The sequence below is a fragment of the Saimiri boliviensis genome, chromosome 17 (assembly GCF_048565385.1).
Source record: "Saimiri boliviensis isolate mSaiBol1 chromosome 17, mSaiBol1.pri, whole genome shotgun sequence".
Classification (NCBI taxonomy): Eukaryota; Metazoa; Chordata; class Mammalia; order Primates; family Cebidae; genus Saimiri; species Saimiri boliviensis.
The window spans coordinates 69,208,920-69,233,093 of record NC_133465.1 but is presented as its reverse complement, the minus strand read 5'-3'; the positions used below and the strand labels follow the sequence as shown (position 1 = coordinate 69,233,093).

General features: G+C 57.6%; 1 protein-coding gene across 1 annotated transcript; it reads right to left on the bottom strand.

The window, feature by feature from the left end:
* Positions 1-5,045: 5,045 nt before the first annotated feature.
* Positions 5,046-12,009, bottom strand: ENPP7 (ectonucleotide pyrophosphatase/phosphodiesterase 7). Its single transcript, XM_003931844.4, has 5 exons — positions 11,757-12,009; positions 9,279-9,424; positions 7,462-8,088; positions 5,787-6,006; positions 5,046-5,152 (listed from the first exon to the last, which is right to left on the bottom strand). Exons 1-5 carry the CDS (start codon positions 12,007-12,009, stop codon positions 5,046-5,048), a joined length of 1,353 nt encoding a protein of 450 aa, XP_003931893.4.
* Between the last annotated feature and the right edge of the window lie 12,165 nt (positions 12,010-24,174).

Genomic DNA, 24,174 nt, shown 5'->3' with positions numbered 1-24,174 from the left:
CTCCCCGGGGCTGCCATCCCTGAGCACCTGCCTGGAGCCCGCCCTGTGCCACCCCCTCCCCTCACTGTGTGCGCCTCACTCTTGGGTACCCCAGGGAGGCGGGCACGGTCCTCACGATCCCCCTTTTCAGGTGAGGAAACTGAGGCTGGGAAGATCAAGTGCTTTGCCAATGCCACGGCATCTGGGTGGGGGACGGGGCTGGAACACGAGTTTCTCTGACTCCAAAGCCCACGCTCTTAATGCACAGGAGAGTAGGTGGGGATGGGTCCCTCGGCTCCTGGCCACGGCCACCCAAGTCCCGTGTCAGAGTCAATCCACGCGACTTTCACTGCCGTGTTTCCGCCTGGTTTGACGTTATTTCTTGCCGAGCACTGTGGCTTACAGATGCTGCTTCCCTGTCATTCACAAAGAGCCCCCCATGCCCTCCCCGCCTCCTCTTAGGAAGCTCACCCCTTCTCCAGGACTTCCCAGCGGGAAGGGAGGGGTCCCCGGGCTTGTGAAGCCTGGCAAGGAGATGGAAATTCATCCCGCGCTGGGGCCAATGGTGGGACCGTGGGGAAGCCGGCAGCCTTCAGGGAAAAGTGCCCCCCGCGCTGACGGCCGCGGCTTGGCCTCTGTTCCCAGGGGTGCGTGGTGCCCGCGGCAGAGGCGGGGTCTGCAGGTCCCGGCGCCCGCCGAGCTCTCGCGCGCCCCCGCGTGGCCGCAGACCGCAGCGCCGCTTCGGCCGCGGGTTTTGCGGGAGGAGGGGGCCCGACGGGGAGGGGCGGGAGCAGGGCCAGGGTTTGGGGGCCGCGCGCCGGGAGCCCTGGACCTGGGCTGCGAGGTTTATTACCAGCACCGTAACAGCCAAGCAGGGACTGGCGCTGCGGGGGACGGTGGCATGCGGCCTATGGCCTGGGATAAGCTGGGGAGGCAGGGTCCGTCCGCGTCCAGCAGAGCATCACAGCGGGACGGCCGGCCCAGGGCTGCGGGCGGCTCCTAGAGGCTTCCTGGAAGAGCAAGGAGCACGCGTTGGTCCGGGAGGAGAGGATGGGGCAGGCTGATGATGGATGATGGGTCTGCTGAGACAGGTGGAGCAGGGCTGCGGCTGGACTGGAAGGGAGGGGTCGTGGGAAACAGGCTGGCTCCGGGGGTGGGGGTAGTGGAGGGTGCATGCAGGGGGAGGAGGCAGCTCTGTTAGGCAGCGCTGAGAAGGGCCTGTGGGGGATTCCTGGGAGGGCACAGGTTGGGGGCAGGTGTTGACTTGGGAGTGCCCGATGATGTGAGGCTTCAGACCCTTCTCCCAGGGCTGTGGGCTGGGAGGGGAGGGGTGGGCACTGTCCCAGGTCTGGCTGGCAGTGTGGGTATCCCAGGAGAGAGAAGAGCTGCCCCTAGTCTTCTGCCTGTCTGGGAAAGGAGGACTCTAAAGTCAGGGAAAAGGGCTGCGTCCGTTCTACAATCTGCCTTTTTTTTTTTTTTTGAGATGGAGTCTGACTCTGTCACCCAGGCTGGAGTGCAGTGGCACGAACTGGGCGAACTCCGCTCACTGCAACCTCCGCCTCCTGGGTTCAAGCAGTTCTCTGCCTCAGCGTCTCGAGTAGCTGGGATTACAGGCACGCCATCACGCCTGGCTAATTTTTGTATTTTCAGTAGAGACGGGGTTTCACTATCTTGGCCAGGCTGGTCTTGAACTCCTGACCTCGTGATCCACCCACGTCAGCCTCCCAAAGTGCTGGGATTACAGGCGTGAGCCACCGCGCCTGGCCCCCACAATGTGCCTTTAATTTGCCACATGTACTTTCAACACTGCCTTTAGCGAAAAGAAACTGGCCCAGTGACTGGGCCCCTGGCTCATGGCTGTCATCCCAGTTCTTTGGGAGGCCAAGGCAGGAGGATTGCTTGAGGCCAGGAGTTCAAGACCAGCCTGGGCAACATAGCTTTTTTCTTTTAAACTAAAAATAAAAAAATTAGTTGGGCGTAGTGGTGCACACCTGCAGTCTCAGCTACTCAGGGGGCTGAGGATGGCTTGAGCCCGGGAAGTTGAGGCTGCAGTGAGCCGTGATCGCACCACTGCACCCCAGCCTGGGCGGCACAGTGAGAATCTGTCTTAAAAAAAAAAAAGAAAAGAAGCTGGCCACAGAGAACACCCTAGTTCCAAATGGAATTGACCAGGCTGCCTTGAAAACTCGGGTCCCCCCAGCTCTTAGCAACCTGCTCGGGCCAGCAGATGCTGCTTGTGAAAGACGCTTCTTCAGCCTTCTTCCCTACTTTGTGTTCTGTGACCTCATGTTGGTAGCTTGAAATGGGCCACATTGAGAGTATCGATGTCGGCCAGGCGCAGTGGCTCAAGCCTGTAATCCCAGCACTTTGGGAAGCCGAGGTGGGTGGATCACGAGGTCAAGAGATCGAGACTATCCTGGTCAACATGGTGAAACCCCGTCTCTACTAAAAATACAAGAAATTAGCTGGGCATGGTGGCGCGTGCCTGTAATCCCAGCTACTCAGGAGGCTGAGGCAGGAGAATTGCCTGAACCCAGGAGGCGGAGGTTGCGGTGAGCCGAGATCGCGCCATTGCACTCCAGCCTGGGTAACAAGAGCGAAACTCCGCCTCAAAAAAAAAAAAAAAAAAAAAAAAAAAAGTGTCGATGCCACAGAAGTGGGTAAGGGCAACAGAAGGGCTTTCTGAGGGGGATCGGGAGAGCTGGTTTGCTGGGACACCACGGGGCTGCCGCTCCGGGGAACACCCCCCGCCCCGTGAGAATGCGCATAGCCCCGTGGCCTTCGATTTTCTGTGCTTCAGTTTCCTCGTGTGTGAGTCTGAATAATGACTTTTTCTGAGTCCCTCTGTTTACGTGGAGGACAAAGGGTTGTGGTCCCTAGCGCTGTGGAAAGATGATCATGTCCCTGACTAGAGCTGGACGCCTTGCTTCAAGGACCGGAGTCCCCGAGCACAGAGAGGCAGGCGCTGTGGCCGAAAGTACTTGGGACCAGGACCTTACATGCCACCGGCCAGTCTTTGGTGCCGTTGGACCAGTCAGCTAATGCCTTGGGTTCCACATCCTCATCTGCATGGGGGGTTCGGGCTGAAGGGTCCTCTGGTCCCCTTCTGGGTGTGACATTTTGCATGAATGCTCCTCTCAACTTCACACATCTCCACATTCCTGCTTCTCTCAACCCAAAACCCACTCCTTTCTCTTTTATTTATTTATTTTGTAGAGACAGGGTCTCACTCTTGCCCATGCTGGAGTGCAGTGGTGAGATCAAGGCTCACTGCAGCCTCCACCTCCTGGGCTCAAGGGATCCTCCCATTTCAGCCTCCCCTACCATTAGCTGGGATTACAGGCGCACACCCCCCCAGCTAATTAAAAAGAAATTTCCTATAGGGATGGGGTCTAACTGTATTGCCCAGGCTGGTTTTGAACTCCTGGGCTCCAGCAATCCTCCTGTCTTGGCCTCTGGAAGTCCTGGGATTCCAGGTAGGAGTCACTACACCCGGACTCATTCCTCTCTTGACTCGTGACAAGCTCTTGGCTTTTCCTGTCTCAGCAGCCTCGCCTTCTCAGTGAGTGGACACATCTGTACCCGAGCCAGGAACAGCCACACATGGCCACTTTGCCGTCACTGGGACTGATCGTGGCCAAAACAGAACTCTCAGCTCCCTATCCCCAACATTTTAGCGCGTCAGCCAATGGCTCAGGACCCGAGCATCGGACGCATCCTTCATTTTTCTGTTTTCTTCACCTCCCCCTTACAGTCTGTCTACACTTCTGGAATGTGGCACAGGCGTTTGGAATCTGTGCACGTTGCAGCTTCTCCACCCCTGCCACTGGACCCCGCAGCCACCTCCAAACTGGCCACTTCCTGCTCCCATTTCTGTCCCTGGCGCAGCAGTGAGAGTGACTGGTTGAATCACCGACCTCAGACCCTGTGTAGGCTCAGCTTGGGGCTCCCCCACCCCCGCCGAGTGCATCAAACAACCTCCCGCCTCCGGGCTGTGGTCAGCTCGTGTTGGAGCTCGCTCACATGCCAGCCTGTGGGCACACTGGCCTTCTGTCTCTTCCAGAGCACGCCGGGCCCGTCCCCCCTGAGGGGCCTTTCACTGGCTCTTTCCCCTGCCTGGAATCTCTTTCCCAGAGGCCGGTGTGCCTGGCTTCTTCTCGTCATTCCGGTCTCTCCCTAAATCCACCTTCTTGGAGAGGCCATTCCAGTCTAGGCAAATGAAAAGGTAGCTCCTGCCCCGTCCCTGCCTGTGGCCATCTCTTCTCTGGCGTCACCACCGTCTGAGCGCTCCACGTGGATTCATTTGCTTTGTATTCTCGGCCTTCTTGGGCCTTTTAATGGCAGGTCCTAGGTTGCAGAGACTGGACTGTCTTGTTTGCTGTGTATCCTGAGCCCAGACCAGAGCCTGGCTTGGAGCTGGCTCCTGTTACATACTTTCAGGATGAATGAATGACTTTCTTCTGCTTGGCCTAGTAGGCTGTGGCCGCACAGACAAGGGAGCACTGTCCTCGGAGGCTCCCAGGGAGTTCCAGAAACACAGCCCTGAGCTCTCCTCCCACATGCACCCCGTGCATGTCCTCGGAGGCTCCCAGGGAGTTCCAGGAACACAGCCCCGAGCTCTCCTCCCACACGCACCCCATGCATGTCTTCAGAGGCTGGCTTCCAGAGAGTTCCAGGAGCACAGTCCCAGAGCTCTGCTCCCAAACGCACCCCCCGTGACAGCTTCCAAGCTGTCCCAGTGGAGCACAGAGACATGGCAGGAAGGAGGGAGCCGGCAGCTCTGGCCAGAGGCTGAGGAGTTCTGGCGTCTGGGTGAGGGTGAGAGTTCTGGCCACGGGTCTGGGTCCTCTGCTCTGGAAACCCAAAGCAGAGAGGCTGGAAGGGTCAGCCTGGGGGTCCCCAGGGTGATCGCCTCTTGGTGGCAACCAGGTCAGTGGGAGTCTCTGGCCTGGTGGGGGGCCAGCAGCTCTGTTCTGGCTGCCTAGGACATCAGGGTGGAGGGTCAGGGAGCACGGGGCCGCCCTCCGGCCTCTGCCTTCTGGGTCTCTCACCTTGAGCCATGGGCGTTATGCGACCTCAGACAGGAGAATCATGGTCCCCAGCAGTCCCATTGTGAGGGGCAGCCGGCTGCTGGGCAGGAGAGCTGACCCTCCATCAGGCAGGAGAGCAGATTCTGAGGAAAGCCAGAGGGCCGGTGAGGGAGAGAGGGGTGGCTCCTTACCCAGCTCCTCCGCCATAGACTCAGGGTCCTTTCCTGGTCGTCCGCACGAGCCCTGACTTCCTCTTTCACAGCTCGCTTGGTCCCATGGCCCTTGTCCACCTCAGCCCTCCATAGCCCTGCTCAGTGGGGCCCACCCCTCTCCAGCCAGGCCCCCTCTACGGTTGCCACCTTGTCTGTTTCCAGGTGACCTTTGTCCCCAGGATGGGTCAGGTTCAGATAGGGAGCTGTGTGCGCGGGAGGCTGGTACAGGAAAATTCCAGAAAGGAGGCCCTCAGGTTGCCGTGGTGGGGAGCGGGGCGTGGGGATCCAGCAGGTGGGCTCTGCACAGCAGCCCTGCCTGGGCCGCCCTCACTCCATCCGGCCCCCTCTTGAGCAAGCCTGCCCACTCCTTCCGCTCACCCATTCGTGCCCCCTGAGACGCACGAGGTGCTCGTGAGAGGTCACGTGTTAACGGGAATATGAGGAATTCCGGTGTTCCCCAAAGCCAGGGAGGAGGAAGGGGGGCTCGACGGGTGTTCTGGTCACACTTGTGCAGTACACACGTGCACTCCAGAGCAGGCCGGGGTGTGAGGCCCCGTGCCCTCACCTGTACGCAGCATGGGCCGCAGGGCATCTGGGTGCCCGTCATTGGCCTCTGGCACGATGCCCAGCAGCTGGCACATGAGCTCGTACACGTGGACACTCTCAAAGGGCTCCACCTCCAGGCCTGCCCGGAAGCTGGGGCCCACGGCGCGGAAGATGGTCTTCATGTCCGGGTCCTTGTTGTCAAAGCCATGCTCCCCGTTGTTGAACTGGACGTTAACTCTCTGCCGGGAGCGGGCAAGGGTGTCGGGTCCTTTTTGGGAGCAACAGACCCTCTCCACCTACCCTATCCACCCTATGAGCACCCACCCCTTAGGAAGGAGCACCAACATGGGGGCTGGAGGGGTTCCAAGACTCAGTTTCCCTGAATTCTGAGCCTCTAAAGATCAGTCACCCGAAAGAGTGAGGGTCAGGGATGGTCCTGTGAAATGAACGGAGACCAGACCCCGAGTAAATGGGAGGGGAGTGGGCAGCTCCAGGCCTCTTCCTTTCTGAGGATGTCCGCTCCCTAGTCTGTGCTTTGCCTCCGGCTCAGCATCCCCGTGCTCCCCACTGAGGGGAGGTCGCACTCCTGCCTCCTTCCTGCCTCTTCCACGTCACCCTTGGGGCTGGACTTCTACACTTTACCCTGAACATGTAGGGTGCGAGTGTGCATGTGCACACACACGCACACACACAGATGTGCACACGCACACACACATGTGCACACACACACAATGTGCACACGCACACACACATGTACACACACACAGATGGGCACACGTACACAGATGGGCACACGTACACACGGATGTGCACACGCACATGGATGTGCACACATACACACACACCTATTGCACACTGCCTGGACATGATGGGCAGAGATGTGCACACACACTGCCTGGGGCCTGAATGTGGAGGGCACACACAGGTGCACACACACTATTGCATAGTGAGGGGTGTGTCTCTTTGGTGCTGCTGCTCCTCAAACTGGCAGCCATCTATCTCTACAGAGCTGGAAGGAGAGGTCAGACGCGGTGGCTCACCCCTGTCATCCCAGCACTTTGGGAGGCCACGGCAGGAGGATTGCTTGAGCCCAGGAGTTTGAGACCAGCCTGAGCAACATGCAAAACCCTGTCTCTACAAAAAACACAAAAATCAGCCAGGCGAGGGGGCTCATGCCTGTAATTCCAGAACTTTGGGAGGCTGAGGCAGGGGGATCGCTTGAGGCCAGGAGTTCGACACCAGCCTGGCCCACATGGCAAAACCCTGTCTCTACAGAAAATACAAAAAAAATTAGTCAGGCATGGTGGCAGGCGCCTGCAATCCCAGCTACTCTGGAGGCTGAGGCAGGAGAATCGCTTGAACCTGGGAGGCTGAGGCTGTCGTGAACCAAGATCACACCATTGCACTCTAGCCTGGGTGACAAGAGTGAAACTCTTTCTCAAAAACAAAAACCAAAAACACACACACACAAATGAGACAGGCAGGGTGGCATGCACCTGTGGTCCCAGCTACTTAGGAGGCTGAGGTGGAAGGATCGCTTGAGCCTGGGAGTTCAAGGCTGCAGTGAGCTGAGACCCTGGCACTGCACTCCAGCCTGGGCAACAGAGCAAAACCCTGTCTCAAAAAAAGAAAGAAAGGAGACCCAAGCCCCGGGAGGGAGCCGCTGCGGGTGGTGCCTCCCGCAGGCGACTTACTCCGTGGATGACGTAGCCAAGGTCGCTGTACATCAGCAGGGGCGTGATCCTGGGGTTGTTGGCATAGTGGAAGGCCTCGGGAAACTCCTCCTGCTTGTAGACGTGGAGCCTGGGGTGGGCGTCCTTGAGCGCGTTGTACACCTGCTCCAGCCTCCCTTCTTTAGGGAGCAGCATCCCGTTCGGTCCGTAGTCCAGGAGCTCAAACTCGATGTCCTGGAAGGTGAAGTTGGGGAACGTGTGGAACTCGACCAGGTCGCCAGCCTTCTTGTTGACGGTGGTCATGCCGTGGTCGGACGTGACGATCAGGTTGAGGCTGTCTGTGAGGTGGCTGCGCGCGATGCTGTCCCGGAGGTAGCCCACGGTCCGGTCCACCTGTCGCACCATCTCCTTCCTCTCCGGGGACTCGGGGCCGTACTTGTGGCCCGTGGAGTCTGGCTCCCCGAAGTAGAGCGTGACCAGATCCAGGTCCTCCTCCGTGAACCACGCCATCACCGTGTCGACGTTGGCTCTCCACTCTGTCTCGTTTTTGTAGTTGTGCAGGACGCCTTCCTTCCGGCTCTGCGTCACGGCCACCCCTTGGTAGGTGACATTCCCGCCGGGGTAGAAGAAGGAGCCAGCCTTCAGGCCCTGCCAGACAAGGCAGCATGAAAGATGGGCCTCCTCAGTGGGTGCCCCTCGCGCCATGCCTGTGAGCACGTTCGCCCCCGGGCTCACCTCCTTTTCCGTCCACCCACCCACCCCTGCTCCGAGCTGTGGCCTCAGGGCCTTTCATTTCTAAAACATCTCTGATCTCATGTTCTATGGAGGGAAAACCCAATTTCACAGAGGAAACGACAGGTGCCCACTGGACTTGAGCACTAGACGAGACGTCGCTATACAAATGTTCCCAGATGCGCCCTGTCTGCCTCGTCATTGGGCTGTAATGCCTGCCTGGAGGCCACACTGCCCAGAAAGTGTCCCCTTCTCACCCGCAGTCTGGTCTGCCCTGCTGGGCTCTGGTCCAGGCATGAGTCTGTCTGTCTGTCCACGTGCGTCCCGTCCACCTGCCCTTCCAGCCTTCTGCCTGGCCGCCTGTCTGCCCCAAGTCGCTTGGTGCTTTGTTTAGGATTCATCTGTCCCCTCCCGTCCACTCCCTCGGGACATTCTTTCCTTGGATGAAACGCCATGAGATGCCGGGTCTCTATTTTGGCTTCCTGCTTACGAGTCCCTGGAAGGAGCCCTGAGTGGGTCTGTGGGTCCTTCTGCAGCGAGGGAACTCTGGCTCGAGGGGATACCTTGGCTGCAAGGTGGCCGTCGGCGCTGGCATTTATTCCAGCCTCATCTTGGAAACCTCCATGGACTTTGTTGACTGGAAGCCTCGCCCCTGGGCTGGGCAGCCTCCAGGGCATTGCAAAGTCGGGGGATTCCTGGGCCAATGTGATGACCCACCCTGCATTTCCTCTTTGGCCCTTTGGAATTTAGCTGTTGGGCTTGGACAGGGATGTGGGGAGGGAGAGAGTCCTTTAGCCCTTAACTTGCTTTCTCTCGGAGTCACAATTACCTTTCCTGTCGGCCCCCACCCCAGGCCGCAGGGCCTGAGGGTGCAGTTCTCCCTCCGACTGCGGGGCAGAGCAATCCCTCTTGCCCCGGGCGGCGTGCACAGGCTGAGCAGGATGCAGCTCGCTGGTTAGTTTTTACCAGCACCCACTACCAGCCCTGCCTCACGCTCTTCTGTGCCGGGTAGGCCAGGGGCCCCGAGACCTCGGAGTGGGGAAGGGGTCCTCACTTGGTCCCAAGCCTCGCCTGGGCAAGCTCAGTGTGGGCGGGGGTGGCATTACCTGCCTCTGGGCTGTGATCCAGATGGGCACGCTGCCGTTGTCCCACCACCTCTGGATGCCCAGCGTGGCATGGTAGGGCAGCTTCACCTTGCTGCTGGTGTTGTAGTACATGTTGTGAACCACCCCGTGGTTCTCGATGTATTTGCCTGAGGGAGGAAGAGGGGAAGAGGGCGGTGGGAGGGACCGGGGGTCACCTCGAGGCCGGACCCAGGGCTGGAAGAGGTGAGCCAAAGCGGCCCGGTTTCTGGTCTGTGCTGGGTGGGGAGGCGGGCCTGGGGCAGGGCTAGGGGAAGCAGACTTCCTCCTGGACTGCCCCCTGGGAGCCAGGGTTCAAGGTCACGTCTGAGATGAATTCTTTGACCTAGAGATTCTACTTCCACTTTCAGTTTGTCCTGCAGCTGGATGGGCACGTCCGCAGGGACGCACATGCAGGGATGCTGGTGGCAGCCTTGTTTGCTTTAGCAAAAGATTGGGGGTGACCTTCACGGCCATCAGGAAGGAAGTAATTAAGTCAACGCTGGCCCAGCCCTCAGGTGAAATCCCGGGCAGGAATTTCAGCGAACCACGTGGAGGTCCGTGAGGTTTTTTGAATTTATTTTTGCACAGGAAACACGTGCCTGCAGTACTAAGTGCAAAGGGTGCCAGAGGAGAAATGATTCGGACAAAGTCCCTTCCTCCCGTCCTCATCCTCGATGCGGGGAGGGAAAGGTGCTCGCGGACTGGAGGACCGCACACCTCCCTGCGCGAGGTCACGGAAACGCTGCGGTGGGGATGCGCGGGCTGTGTCAGGGTGATGGGGTCCCACCACGTTCACGCTCACTTGGAACCTTAGAACGCGGCCGCGGCCCTATTTGGAAATCGGGTGTTTGCGGATGGAGTTAGCTAGGGAAGGGGGATGTGCACTGGAGAGGCGTGGACGCTCAAGTCAGCGACTGGTGTCCTCGAGAGAAGAGGAAAGCTGAGTACAGACGCACGCAGGGGAGAGGCCCTGGGAAGGCGGAGGCAGAGGTCGGAGGGATGCCGCCACCAGCCAAGGATTGCCGGGGCCCCAGGAGCCAGAAGACGTGAGGAGGGAGCCCCTGGCCTTGGCCTTCTGGCCTCCAGAGCACACGGATCCCTTCCTGTGGTTCTTGCTGCGGCAGCCCTGGGACACCTGCGCGGGGTCTTCGGAGGATGACACAGGTCTGAGCCGTGGCCGTGACCCTCGGGAGGGCCGGGGGTGTTTGCTTTTCACTCTCTAACACCATTTTTGTGGTACTTGGCTTTTTATTATTTTATTTTATTTTGACTCGGGGTCTTGCTCTGTTGCCCGGGCTGGGGTGCAGTGGCACGATCTGAGCTCACTGCAGCCTCTACCTCCTAGGCTCCAGCAATCCTCCTGCCTCGGCCTCCCATATGTGACTTTCTTTCTTTCTTTTTTTTTTTTTTTTGAGATGGAGTCTTGCTTTGTTGCCCAGGCTGGAGTGTAGTGGTGTGATCTCAGCTCACTGCGACCTCCACCTCCTGGGTTCATGCAATTCACCCACCTCAGCTTCCCAAGTAGCTGGAATTACAGGCATGCACCACCACGCCTGGCTAATTTTGTATTTTTGGTAAAGATGAGGTTTCACCACGTTGGCCAGGCTGGCCTCGAACTCCTGACCTCAAGTGATCTGCCCGCCTCAGCCTTTCGAAGTGCCGGGATTCCAGATGTGAGCCACCGTGCCCAGCCCCATGTTTGGCTCTTGAAAAACCTATGTCTGTGTTGTCTACAGCCTGGGAAGATCTGTCAGGGAGGTGTTGGCTGGGAAATGGAAAGGGTGGGAGGGAGAGGGAGGGGCTGGCACAGCCACGCGAGGCTGGAGGGGCGACGTGAGAACCAGTGGGAAGCCCAGCACATCTTTCCCAGACCCTGAGCCCGACACACTTCCCTCCTCCTGAAGCCCTCCGGGGTTGCTGCCCTGGCTCAGACCATGATTTACGGATCCCACTGGGCATTTTTCTTCGTCCTATACCTGTTTCTACTAATGGTGAGCATTCCTTTTTTTTTTTTTTTTGAGACAGGGTCTCCCTCTGTCATCCAGGCTAGAGTACAGTGGCTCGATCTCGGCTCACGGCAACCTCCGCCTCCTTGGTTCAAGCAATTCTCCGGCCTCAGCCTCCTGGGTAGCTGGGACTTAAGGCATGTGCCACCGTGCCTGACTAATTTTTGTATTTTTGGTAGAGAAATACTAAACATGTTTCACCATGTTGACCAGGCTGGTCTTGAACTGCTGACCTCAGGTGATTTGCCCACCTCAGCCTCCCAAAGTGCTGGGATTATAGGGAAGAGGCACAGTGCCTGGCCTAACAGCGAGGATTCCTAACGCCACTGGACTGTGTCCTGTGCGTGGAGCGAGGACCTCTCGCCTTCATCCCTCACGACAGGGCTCTGTGCCACCTGGTTCTCAGGCTCTCCCACCCTCCCACCCCCAGGCCCCATCCCGGGGCATTGCTCACCAGTGACCAGGGTGAAGTGGCAGGGGCTGGTCATGGTGACAAAGGCGGGGGTCATATAGCGTGCCTTCACCCCATCTCGGGCCATGGCGTCCAGGTTGGGGGTGTCCACGTCCTGGTCATAGTTCCAGCGGAAGCCGTCGAAGGACACCAGGAGCAGCTTGTGTCGGGAGCTCTGCCTGTGGACCGGCGCCCCGGCCCCTGGAGCCAGGAGCGTGGCCAGAGCCGCAGTGAGGAGGATTGCTGGGCGTCTCATGCTGGGCCTTCCAGATGGACAGGCACACGGGGTGTCGGGAGAGCGTCTGCCAAGGAGGAGGGCAAAGTCCCAGGGTCACGGTGGCTGATCTCATCCGGTGCGTCTTTGCACTGTGGCTGTGGTCACCCCCAGTCAGTCGCACCTCTGGTCCCAGCCTCGAGTGCATGGGCTGGCATCAACTTGGGCGTGTCTGCCTTTATTGCTAGTTGTGCCCTCAGGGTTCCAGGCTCCTCCCCAGAGTGGCGACAGTGACCCAGGGCTCAGGGCACAGCAGCAGGAGTCCCTTCCACAGGCGTACCCTCTCCCCTTCCCATAGCAACTGATGGCTCCTCTGCCCCAGATCACCCTGACCCCAGGGGACCCAAGTGAGGGTGGGGTGGGACCCCCCTCTCCAGGCCTTTGGGGGCGCATGGGCCTCAGGCCTGCCTGGGCAAGGGCTGTGCGGTGGGCTTCCCGCGGCCAGGGCCAGGACCAAGCCTGGGTCACAGCGTGGACTTGTCCAGGGGGAACCCCGGGCTGGGTGCCTCTTCGTCCCTTCCTGCTTCTGTTAGGGGCTCCTGGAGGGTAGGGAGCTGACGTGGAACCCGATGGCTTCAGCACAGTGTCCTGCGCGCCTTCTTTCTTGGGGAGCTTCCTTCTGGAGAATCTCAGAGGGGGCCCGGGGCTCGGACACTCTCGCTTGTTGGACTTTTTGACAACAAGGGGTCAGAAGAGGGGGATTCCCTTGTTACCATGGGCACATGCGGGGTGGGAGGGGAACCCTGAGTCCAGGGTGTAGCCCTCGCTCCCTCCCGCCATCTCTCCCTCCTCTTCTCTTATCCTCTCTCTCTTTCTCTGTGTCTCTCCCTCTTTCTGTCTCTGTATGTCTCTGTCTCAGTACCTGTTAAGCACGTTCTGTGTACCAGGCGTGGTCCTAGGCTCTGGGGACACAGAAGTGAATGAGACAGTGCTCCTGGTGACCTCCATTCGAGCTGGGGACACATAAAATAAAACGAACAAACCAGAAAAGAAGATAGAGTTTCCCCAAAGAAAGGAAGACAGGAAGACCAGATGGAGAAGCTGGTGGGTGGGCGGGGTGGCATGCAACAGGTGGCCGGAGGGGCCTCGCTGAGAGGGCGGTGGGGGCCAGTGACTCGGGGGCGCCGTGAGCCAGGGGAGCGGGCATGGGGCAGGTGACAGGGGCGGCAGGGCCAGTCCTGCAGGGCAGGCGGCGGTGATTCTCATGCCAAGCAGTGGAAGCCAGGGCTGGGTTTTAAGCAAGAGACTGTCATGAACTGATCTAATGCTTAAAACCCCTCTCCATTTGCGGGCGAAGGACGGACCAGAATGCGGGCAGAATGGACACTGGGTGCTCCCTGGGGAGGCGACTGCCTGTGTCTGAGCAAGAGATGTTGGTGGCCCAGACCGGGGTGGCGGCTGTGGGCTGGGCTGGGTCTGAGGTGGATCCTGGAGGTTTTGCTGAGAGGTGGTGCACGGGGTTGCACGGTGGGGGGACGGAAGGACGTGGCTGGGGGTACTGTCACCATTGAATCTGGAGCCACACACCTGCCAACAGTGGCCCCCGCCTTCCTTAAGACCTTTGCCACCTCAGAGCCATGGCCGTGGCACTCAGATGACACCGCAGAGCCGGCCGCAGCCTCCTGACCCGGGTGGGCAACGACCACCGGTGCGGACCCCTGGCCCTCCCTGCCCCGCCGACTGGAACACACTCTCAAGGAGGCCTCCATGCCAGCGACCCCGCTTCCTCACTCTTCTGTGCAACTAAGGCTGAAAACCAGGACGGAACCCCCGCCCGGTTCCTGCAACCACCTCGTGGGGTGCCTGCTCTGCTGGGCTGGGGCTCAGGGCGCCCAGAGGGGCGGTTCCTGCCTGGGGAGCACAGACCTTGGGGAGGGCAAGGATGCCCGTGTGTCAGGGACACAGACTGAGATGCACGCACTGGGGAGTGCGGGCGGCTTCGGGAGAGGAGGTCGGGCTTGCTTTGGGGGTGACCCATAGGATGGATGGAGCCAGGAGAGAGGGCAGGAAGGCTTCAGGCAGAGGGACCAGGCATGAAGGGAGGCGCCCGGGCTCCCGAGGGGATCGACCAGGGGCCCGTAGGCCACGGCGGGGTCTGGATTTTCTGCTGTGGCAGAGCAGGTTAGCTGTCCCCTAATACCGGCTCTCCCCTCTTTCATGATAAGATGGCTGCCAAGAAGAAAGACTACATTTCCCAGCATTCCTTGCAGCAAAGCACGGTCACGTGACCACATTTTGGCCAATGGGGCAAAAGGAAAATGTCATTTCGGTCCAGTCCCGAGGCTCTTGCTAGAAGCTAGCCTCGCGCCTCTTCTTTTTTGATTTTTCCCTCCATCCGATGCCTCCGGCTGCCGCCCTGAGCCGCCTGATGAGGTGCGGCTCCCCGGGGATGGCGCCTGGTCCCCAGCGTCCTGGGTAGCTCAGCCCCGGGCTGCGTCCTCCCGGGGAGAATTCCACACCCTGCCTCGTTGCAGTTTCCATTATTTGGGTTTCCCGTCGCCCTCAGCGGGACCTAGTCCAAGCTGATAATGGAATTCCAGGCCTGGGGGGCATTGCTGGGTTTAAGCGGGAGCTGGCTGTGGGGTGGGGCTGGAGGGGGCCAGGGGCCCGAGCAAGCAGCGAGGGGGCGGTCCAGGCTGGGTGCATGTGGGGTGTGCTGGGGCCGGCGCAGATCCTGGTGGCCTGCGGGTGTGGGGTCCGTGGTTCTGCACATTCTCCTATCGGTCCCCGGGGCTGTGCTCTTACCAGCCTGGGCCAGGTCTGGAGAGGCATGGAAGGTCCGCCTCCTGACCCTCTCGGCACCGCTCAGCCACGGTGGGGTAACTCTTCCCCCGGATGCTGGCTCTGGACCTCAGTCCCGCTTTGTTGGGGAGCTCCTTGGGTCACCCCACATAGGTTTTTGTTCTCTTCCCTGGTCTCGTCCAGCGCATGGAGAGGAATTTGCAGTGGTGATTGCAGCTCATGGCTACCTGGCATTTCCCACAGTCCAGGCACTCGGCGATAGCCACCATCTCATTGAAGCTGGGAGGTAGTTCCTGTGTTAGGAGGTAGTAAAGTCCTCACTTCACAGGTGCGACACCGAGTCAGAGAGAGGTTAAAGTTACCTGGTGACTGGAGGAGCTGAGCTTGAACCCAAGTGTTCTGGCCGCCGAGCCCTAGCGTTCAGCTTCAGCTGCTTCAAGGTGCAGCAATTTACCAGCCTTTGTTCACTGGGGATCCTGTTGTCAGCCTTTGGGGCTGTTGACAACATTTTCTCAAAAAATGGTGCAGTCTAGCCTGGCCAACATAGCGAAAACCCATCTCTACTAAAAATACAAAAGGTAGCCAGGCACGGTGGCTTGCACCTGTAATTTCAGCTACTCGGAGGCTGAGGCATGAGAATTGCAAGCTTGAACCCGGGAGGTGGAGGTTGCAGTGAGCCGAGATTGTCACTTGATATGTAAGTGAGATTGTCATTGATACACACACACACACACACACACACATATATTTGAGACGGAGTTTCCCTCTTATCACCCAGGCTGGAGTGCAGTGGCACAATCTAAATAAATTTAGAGGACAAATGCATACAAATAGCTACCGTACTTTCTGTTTTGACAAAACTTTTTATTTTACGATAGTTTTAGGTTTATGGAAAAATTGCGAAGACAATACAGAGTTCCCACGTCCCCTGCACCCAGTTCCCCATTATTAACGTTGACTATTAGTGTGGTACTTTGCACAATTAAGGAGCCAGCATTGATAAGTTAGTATTATTATTTTTTTGAGACAGAGTTTCACTCTTGTCACCCAGGCTGGAGTACAATAGTGTGGTCCTGGCTCACTGCAACCTCCGTCTCCTGGGTTCAAGTAACTGTCCTGCCTCAGCCTCCCAAGTGGCTGGGACTCCAGGTGTGCGCCAGCACGCCTGTCTAATTTTTTGTAATTTTAGTAGAGACGGGGGTTTCGCCGTGTTGCCCAGGGTGGTTTTGAACTCCTGATCTCAGGTGATCCACCTGCCTCGGCCTCTCAAAGTGCTGGGATTACAGCTGTGAGCCACCTTGCCAGGCTGAGAAGTTATTATTATTATTTGAAACAGGGTCTTGCTCTGTTGTCCAGCCTGGAATTCAGTGGCCTGATCTCTGCTTGCTGCAGCCTCAACCTCCTGGACAAATTCATGGTATTCGGTCCTCAGGTCTCCTCAGACTCCTCTTGGCTGTGACGGTTTCTCAGCTGTTCCTTGTTTTTGATGACAATGACAGTTTTGAGGAGGGCTGGTCAGGTGTTTTGTAGAATGTCCGTCGATTAGGATTTATCTGATGTTTTCCTTATCACTAGGCTGGGGTTACAGTTTTATGGGAGAAGGTTTGCAGAGATAAAGAGCCATTCCCGGCGGGCCTGTAATCCCAGCACTTTGGGAGGCTGAGGTTGGTGGATCATTTGAGGTCAGGAGTTAGAGACCAGCCTGGCCAACATGCGGAAACCCTGTCTCTGCTAAAAATACAAAAATTAGCCGGGTGTGGTGATGCATGCCTGTAATCCCAGCTACTTGGGAGGCTGAGGCAGGAGAATCGCTTGAACCTGGGAGGGGGAGGTTGCAGTGAGCCGAGATGATGCCATTGTACTCCAGCCTGGGTGACGAGAACGAAACTCCGTCTCAAAAAAACTGAAACCAAACGAGCATGAGCCATTCCCATCAGGTCACATCAAAGTACACGTTATCAACGGGGCTTATCACCGGAGTTGCAGCCTGAGTCACGCGGCTGAGGAGAGTCGCAGGTGTCTCCTGGAGGCTGCTGTCTTTCCTGCCCTCCACCTGTTTCAGAGCCTGTGCTTTGGAAGGAAGGCCGTGCCTGCCACTCAGGCTCCCGGAGTGAGGGGTCACGCTCCACCTCCTCGGCAGTGGAGTGGCTGCACAGGCTACTTGGAATTCTGCGTGGGGGATCTGCCCCCCGGCCCCGTTTGTTTATTCATTCAATGCCTTATTCATGTCAGTTCGGACTGGTAGCAATGTACTTTATACTTTGAGTGGTGATCCTATATTTCTCTATTTTTCAGCTCCAATTGTTCCACCTTTGGCCACTGGGCGGTTTCTCAGTTGGCTTCTGGGTCTGTGTCACATATCCCTGCAATGTGTATATAAATGCATGTGTGTGTACAGGACGTGCGTGCGTGTGTGCACACGTGTGTGTCTGCATGTATGTTTGTACATGTACTTGTGTGCATGTGTGTATGCACGCGCGCGAATACATGTATATGTGTGTGCGTGTGTGCAAGTGGGTGTGTGTACTTGTGTGCTCATGTGTGCATATGTGTTTTGAGCACTTTAAGATGCTCCAGGCTCCTCTTACATATTTCCTCCCTCTGCCTTAGAATCCAGCATTTCCCAGGTAGCCTGGTTTGTTTTATTGGCGATGTTATTAGAGACTAATGTCTGGGAGCTGTGTGGGCTGCTTGTTACCAGGACGGGGCAAAGCATTTTTAAAGTCGTCATTCCAGTGTCCTTGAGGCTTAGGACACCCCACCTAATGCAGATGGATGTGAACTTAGACAGGTAGGGCTGATGGCCACTGTACGTACGGTTGTTATAGGCAAACCGGTGTCTGTGGGGAAGAGGGCTCCTCCTTATGGACACATGGGAAAGTGGGTATTCCCTGCTTGTCTTGCTTAGGGGCTCTGGGTGCTCAGCAGGACTTAATCCCAGAAGCCTCCTTGGCCTGGGGCCTGGGTGGATTTGATGCTGGCCCGTGCAGATGAGCCATGCAGGGGGCTCAGGCCTTGAGGACCCGGCCTGCGGGCCTGGGGCCGCCTGCCCAGGCCTGCTGGTGTCTCAGCTGGTGGCTGTGGGCTGTGAGGCAGGGATTGTCCTCTGACAGGTCAGCTTTGCCGCTAACTTCCTGTTCTTATTAATAACCCGATAGGAGGAATTCTATTGCAATTGTTTAGGTGTCTCTTATAAGACTGTGAGCAACACGGTAATCCTAGCTCCTGGCCTGATGCCTGGCACACAGTAGGTGTTTAATAAATGAATCTTCAGGGCATAAATAAAAGAAAACGTGGGTGGCATTAGCATGGTCAGGACCTTTGCAGCCGCCTGCCGACGCGCCTCCTTGCCTCCGCGGAGTCTCCAGGCCGCGGTTGGAGTGAGACCGCAATGGGAATCCCTCTCTTCCTCCGCTGGCCAGGGTGTGGCCCCAAGCCGGTGCTTCCAGGGAGCCCTGGATGCCGTGGTGAGGTGTGGGCTCGGAAGCTGGGCCCTTACCCCTGTGGGTGGTCGCCTCTGTTGGAGGAGTGCTGGAGCATCCGGCCCCCTCCTCTGAATTTCCACCGTGACGGGTGGTGACAGCGTTGGGTCTCAGTGGGTCTCTCCTGCCTCCCAGTCCAGTGCCCTTTTGTGGGGTCCATTACTGGCTTTTGGGTCCCCTGAAGGAGGATGGGCCTGGTTATGCTGTTAGGCTGGAATGGGACGCGCCATGAGGAGGGGCTGGATGTGGGGACTTGGCAATGGGTCTCCCCAGCAGGCGGACGCCGGAGGCAGTGGCGACCACACCTGCTGTCTGGGAGGATTCCAGGTGAGACCCCTGGCGTGGGGCTGGGGTGGGCTCTTCATTGTCCCATCCCTGGGACAAACGCGTGGGAGACAGCAGGGGCCACCAGGAGCCACAGGAGACAGGCCAGGCTCATCAGGTAGCTCTGGAAGCGGCTGGGCTCCAGGAGGGCTGCGTCTTTTACGGCTGTGAGGTCAGGAGACAGACGAGGGTCAAGGGTGACAATTCCTTCCCAAAGGGCCGCGGCCACTCAGGGAGGCCGAGCAGGGAGGAGCTGAGCCTCCCTCCTGTCTCCCTCTCTCTGCCATCGGCCTCAGCTGCTGCTGCCCAAGGCAGTCACCTCTGCAGGGGCGGGGGCTTGTGAGGCAACGCGCCCCGCAGCCCCAGCACCTGGCGGTTGCTCTCTGATTGCTGGGACCTGCCTGACCTTCACTGCAGCAGGGTTTTATGAGCGGCCTCACCACTTTATCAACTGCTGGTGCCTTTTATTACTGCTCAGGGGCTTTCTCTCAGCGGCCGCCTCGCTGCCCGGCTAAATGAGGATTAATTTTTTAACAGGATTATGTGCTGTGGGTGAGCTGTACTCTCAGGGGACGGCCAGGCGCTCCCCCCCCTCACAGCCCCTCCCTCCCCAACCTCCCTCACTGCTTTTGCTGGGAGCAGGGGCTCCCCGTGGGGGCCCCAGGAGCTGGCGGCTGCATCAGCCCTGACTCTGGGATGGGGGTGGCAAGGGCTGGACCCGGACTCTGGGTGGCGGAGGCTTCTTCCTTGGGCGGGGCCTGCCCTGCCCTGCAGGGTGAAGTTCCTTCAGAGGTTGCAGCCACTGCTTGAAGGACACCAGGCTTGGCCACGGAGGCGCTGGGCGTTGGGGCAGATGGAGCAGGAGCCGGGGCATGTGGGAGAGAGGATGGGCCGCCTGCCCCATCGCTCAGGGCTGTACAGCCTCCACATGACCACATCAGACTTTCTTGTCCTGCTCCTGGAACACACTTTCAATTTTCCACCAAGTTGGATAAAGCTGAGCCTGTTCTCACCCCTCCTGTGTCTGTCACCTGGAGGATCTCACCTCAGCTCCCCGTGACACCGTCTCCTTCACAAACCAGAGGGAGGCCTCCTTCTCCTTCTTTGCCCGTCAGGAAAGCCTCTGTGTCCGTCCAGGGTGGGCTTCCACACACCAGTCTGGGGGGCTTCTCCCTGTAGCCCCAGGCAGAGCTGGGGCCCTTCTGGGCTTCCCATGTGATCCTTCTGTTGGGTCTCCTGTCCCCTCTGGAGTCATGAATTTGTGGGTGTGCTTACCCACCCGCTGTGAGCCCCTGAAAGGGACACAGTGATACTGCATTCATATCTAGGCATGGGGCAGGTGCCAGGCCTGTTTACAGAAGGAGCAATGAATGGATGAATGGATGAATGGATGAATGAATGAATGGATGTATGGATGAATGAATGAAGGGATGTATGCATGAGGGAGGACGGGAGAGGGTCATCGGCTCCCTGAAGGGGCCCGGGGCTCACTGGTCACTGCTCCCTCTTCTCCTGGCTGAGCCCAGGGCGGGCTCACAGCTGTAGGCCTGGGATGTTTGGGCAGCAGCCGTGTGGGCAGCTGGGTTGATGGGGTGAGGTCCTGGCCAGAGGGGAGACTGCCCCTGCTCGGGCCTGGCTTCTCCTCCGGAGTTCCTGCTCTAAGGTGTGTGTAGACCTGGCTTCACTGACGTAACGAATGTCCACAGGAGGGGCTCCAAGCAGCAGTCATGCGTTCTGGTGGCCTGGGTGTCCTTGCCTTGTGGCTGCATCCCTCCCACTCAGCCACCATCCTCACGCGGCCCTCTCTGTGCCTGTCCCTACATGACTCCTGTGAGGACGCCAGCCCTTGGATGTAGGGTCTGCCCGAATAACCCAGAATGACGTCATCTTCACATCCTTCTCTTAATTCCGTCTGCGAAGGCCCTCTGTCCAAAAAGGGCCATAGTCACACATTCTGGGAATTAGGATAGGGTTGTATCCTTTTGGGAGACCACCCTTCAACCCGTAAAATAACCCGTGTGTGTGTGTCGAACCACCTTCCTGCTCTCTGGAAGGCTCTATGCTCACACCTAGAATTTCCCGGTGTGAGTCTATGCCCCTCTGTGGCCGTCCTGTGTCCTGTGTTTTTTTACATTTATTTTTTGAGACGGGATCTCGCTATGTCACCCAGGCTGGAGTACAGTGGTGAGATCACCGCTCACCGTGTAGCCTCGGCCTCCTGGGCTCAAGCCATCCTCCTGCCTCAACTTCCTGAGTAGCTGAGACCACAGGTGTGCACCCCCACGCCCAGCTAATTTTTAAAATGTATTTGTAGAGACAGGGTCTTCCTGTGTTGCTCAGGCTGGTCTTATACTTCTAGGTTCAAGCGATCCTCCTGCCTCGGCCTCTCAAAATGTTGGGATTACAGGCAAGCCTGGCATGTCCTGTGTTTATGCGTTCATGTGTACCCCTCCTGGGTATATGCCCAAGAGAACTGGAAGCAGGGTCTCAAAGAGACACTTGCACACCGGTGTTCACAGCAGCTGATTCATCAAAGCAAAAATGTGGAAACAGGCTGGGCGCGGTGGCTCAATCCTATAATCCCAGCACTTTGGGAGGCAAAGGCAGGCGGATCACCTGAGGTCAGGAGTTCAAGACCAGCCTGACCAATATGGTGAAACCCAGTCTTTACTAAAAATATGAAAATTAGCCGGGAGTGGTGGCAGGCACCTGTAATCCCAGCTACTAGGGAGGCTGAGGTGGGAGAATCGTTTGAACCCGGGAGGCGGAGGTTGCAGTGAGCCAAGATTGTGCCACTGCACTCCAGTCTGGGTGACAGAGTGAGACTCTGTCTCAAAATATATATACATATGGAAACAACTCAGGTATCTAACCCTGGGTGAAGGGTAAACAAAACATGGTCCATCCATACAATGGAATATTATTCAGCCTCGAAAAGGAAGGACATTCTCACACAGGCTATAACATGGATGAACCTTGAGGACATTATGCTGAGTGAAACACGCCAATCACACAAAGACACACAGTGTGTGATTTCATGTACGTGCGGTCCCTAGAGGAGTCAGGTTCACAGAAAGACAGAGTGGAATGGAGGCTGCCAGGGGCTACAGGCAGGGAAGTGGGAGGTTATTGTTTGATGGAACAGAATTTCAGTTTCGTAAGATGAAAAGAGTTCTGGAGGCAGATGGTGGTGAGGACTGAAACACAATGTGAATGTACATTTTATGTTACATGTGTATTTACCATAATTAACAATTAAAAAATAGGCCGGGTGCAGTGGCTCACACCTGTAATCCTAGCACTTTGGGAGGCTGAGGCGGAGGGATCACTTGAGGTCAGGAGTTCCAGACCGGCCTGGCCTTCATGGTGAAACCCCATCTCTACTAAAAATACAGAAATTGGCTGGGCATGGTGGTGGGCACCTGTAATCTCAGCTACTTGGGAGGCTGAGGCAGGAGAATTGCTTGAGCTTAGAAGGCAGAGGTTGTGGTGAGACAAGATCGTGCCACTGCACTCCAGCCTGGGTGACAGAGTGAGACTCTGTCTCAGAAAAACAAAACAAAACAATTAAAAAATAAAAAGAACCGGCCGGGTGCGGTGGCTCAAGCCTGTAATCCCAGCACTTTGGGAGGCCGAGGCAGGCGGATCACGAGGTCAAGAGATCGAGACCATCCTGGTCAACATGGTGAAACCCCGTCTCTACTAAAAATACAAAAAATTAGCTGGGCATGGTGGCACGTGCCTGTAATCCCAGCTACTCAGGAGGCTGAGGCAGGAGAATTTCCTGAACCCAGGAGGCGGAGGTTGCGGTGAGCCGAGATCGCGCCATTGCACTCCAGCCTGGGTAACAAGAGCGAAACTCCATCTCAAAAAAAAAAAAATAAATAAATAAAAATAAAAAGAACCTATGATCCTGGGGCCTTTCAGAACTGGCAGGGATACTAGGTGTGATTCAACAGTAGTGGTACAGAGTTCTAGATTCTGTCTTGCAGATCAAGAGACAATTCCCTAGTAGCGATGGGGTCCCCAGAGGCGCTCCGTGTTGTGCTGGGGCTCTCCCTGCAAGGATAAGGAAAACAGGGTCCCCAGCCTTGGTGGAGGACAGACACGAGCTGAAACCACTCACCAGACCTCTGTCCTCCCAGGTGAAGAGCGACTCAGACAATGTAAAAAGTTTAAAGGTAATTTAGAAGATAATTGAAGAATAATTCATACTCATTTCAGAAAATTCGATCACAGGTGGAAAAGAAGAGTGGATTTTAAATCTGACACCCCATGGGGGCGTCTACACACGCGTTTTCTTCTATGTACGTTACGTATGTCTGTGTGTGCAAGGTTAGGCTGTGTTAGAGAGGGTGTTTTGGATTCTGTTTTCCGCCCCATGATAGCAGATGTAACTAATTAAACAGAACCTTTGCAGTGGATGCCGCGTGGCGGCGGGACAAGAGCTCAGGTGGGGCCTGCAGGATGGTGGCGTGTGGCAAAGGCTTTCACCAGGGATGGATGGGGCTCTGAGAAGCCTGGAACTCTCCCCACGTCCCACTGAGCCCCCCAGCCCAGGATTCGCGTCTCCCCGTCCCCGGTGAGTGGTCTTTCTGCAAGACAGCCAACAACCCCAGCGGCTGCTGGGATTAAGCCGGGATGGGAGCCGGGGGAGTGCCCGGGACCCCCTCCTCATTGCCCACTAAGCTCTCACCCAGCCAGGCGGGGGGCAGCGCAGTGAACCCTGGGCCAGCTTGGACGGGCAGTGATTTTTGGGGGTCCGCTGCTGCGCCACTGTCTCTGTGTGCTGCTGTTCATTCCTTGGGGTTTCTTTTTCAAGCTTGAGAGCTTTTCTCCCCCCTTACCCTCCCCAGGCCTCTGTGTCAGGTGCCTGCGGCTCCAGCCTGGCCCCTCCCTCAGCTCTCCCCACCTTGAAGTGCTGGGCCTCGTCCCCTGTGCCCACCCTTTCCCCGGTGTCTTCCCGACCGTTCCAAACCTCACCCTTGCCACCCCCGCGTCTTTCCACTATTTATTTAATGGCCCCAGGGGCCTGTGCCATGACAACGAACTCCAAGGTCCTGAGGCTGATTTTGAGGCGCACCAGAACGGTGAGGCGCCATCACCCCTGGAAAGCTGGGCACGGGCGGGGCGGGACAGAGAGGCAGGACATGGCGCGGCTGTGGCCTCCGGGGCCTCCAGGCAGCAAGGCCTGAGCTGTGGTCTCTGGGCGCTCCGGCCTTGGCGCAGCTTGGGGGCCACTGGGCAGTGGTGGGGGGTTGTGTGGCTGTATCCGTTCCTCTTCATGATTTTGGGTGACGCCGTCTGGGAGCGTTAGGAGTTTAACAATCATGCTCGGCTGGGTCCTGGCCGCGCAGAAGCTCCTGCACTTGGGACGGGGTGACGGCTCTCTAAACCACTGCAAGTGGAACACGTCCTACATCAAATGTGCGTTTACTGGCTGGGCGCCGGGGCTCACATCTGTAACCCCAGCACTTTGGGAGGCCAGGTGGGCAGATAGCTTGAGCTCAGGAGTTCGAGACCAGCCTGGCCAATATGGTGAAACCCCCGTTTCTCATAAAAATACAAACATTAGCTGGGCATGGTGGTGCGCACGCCT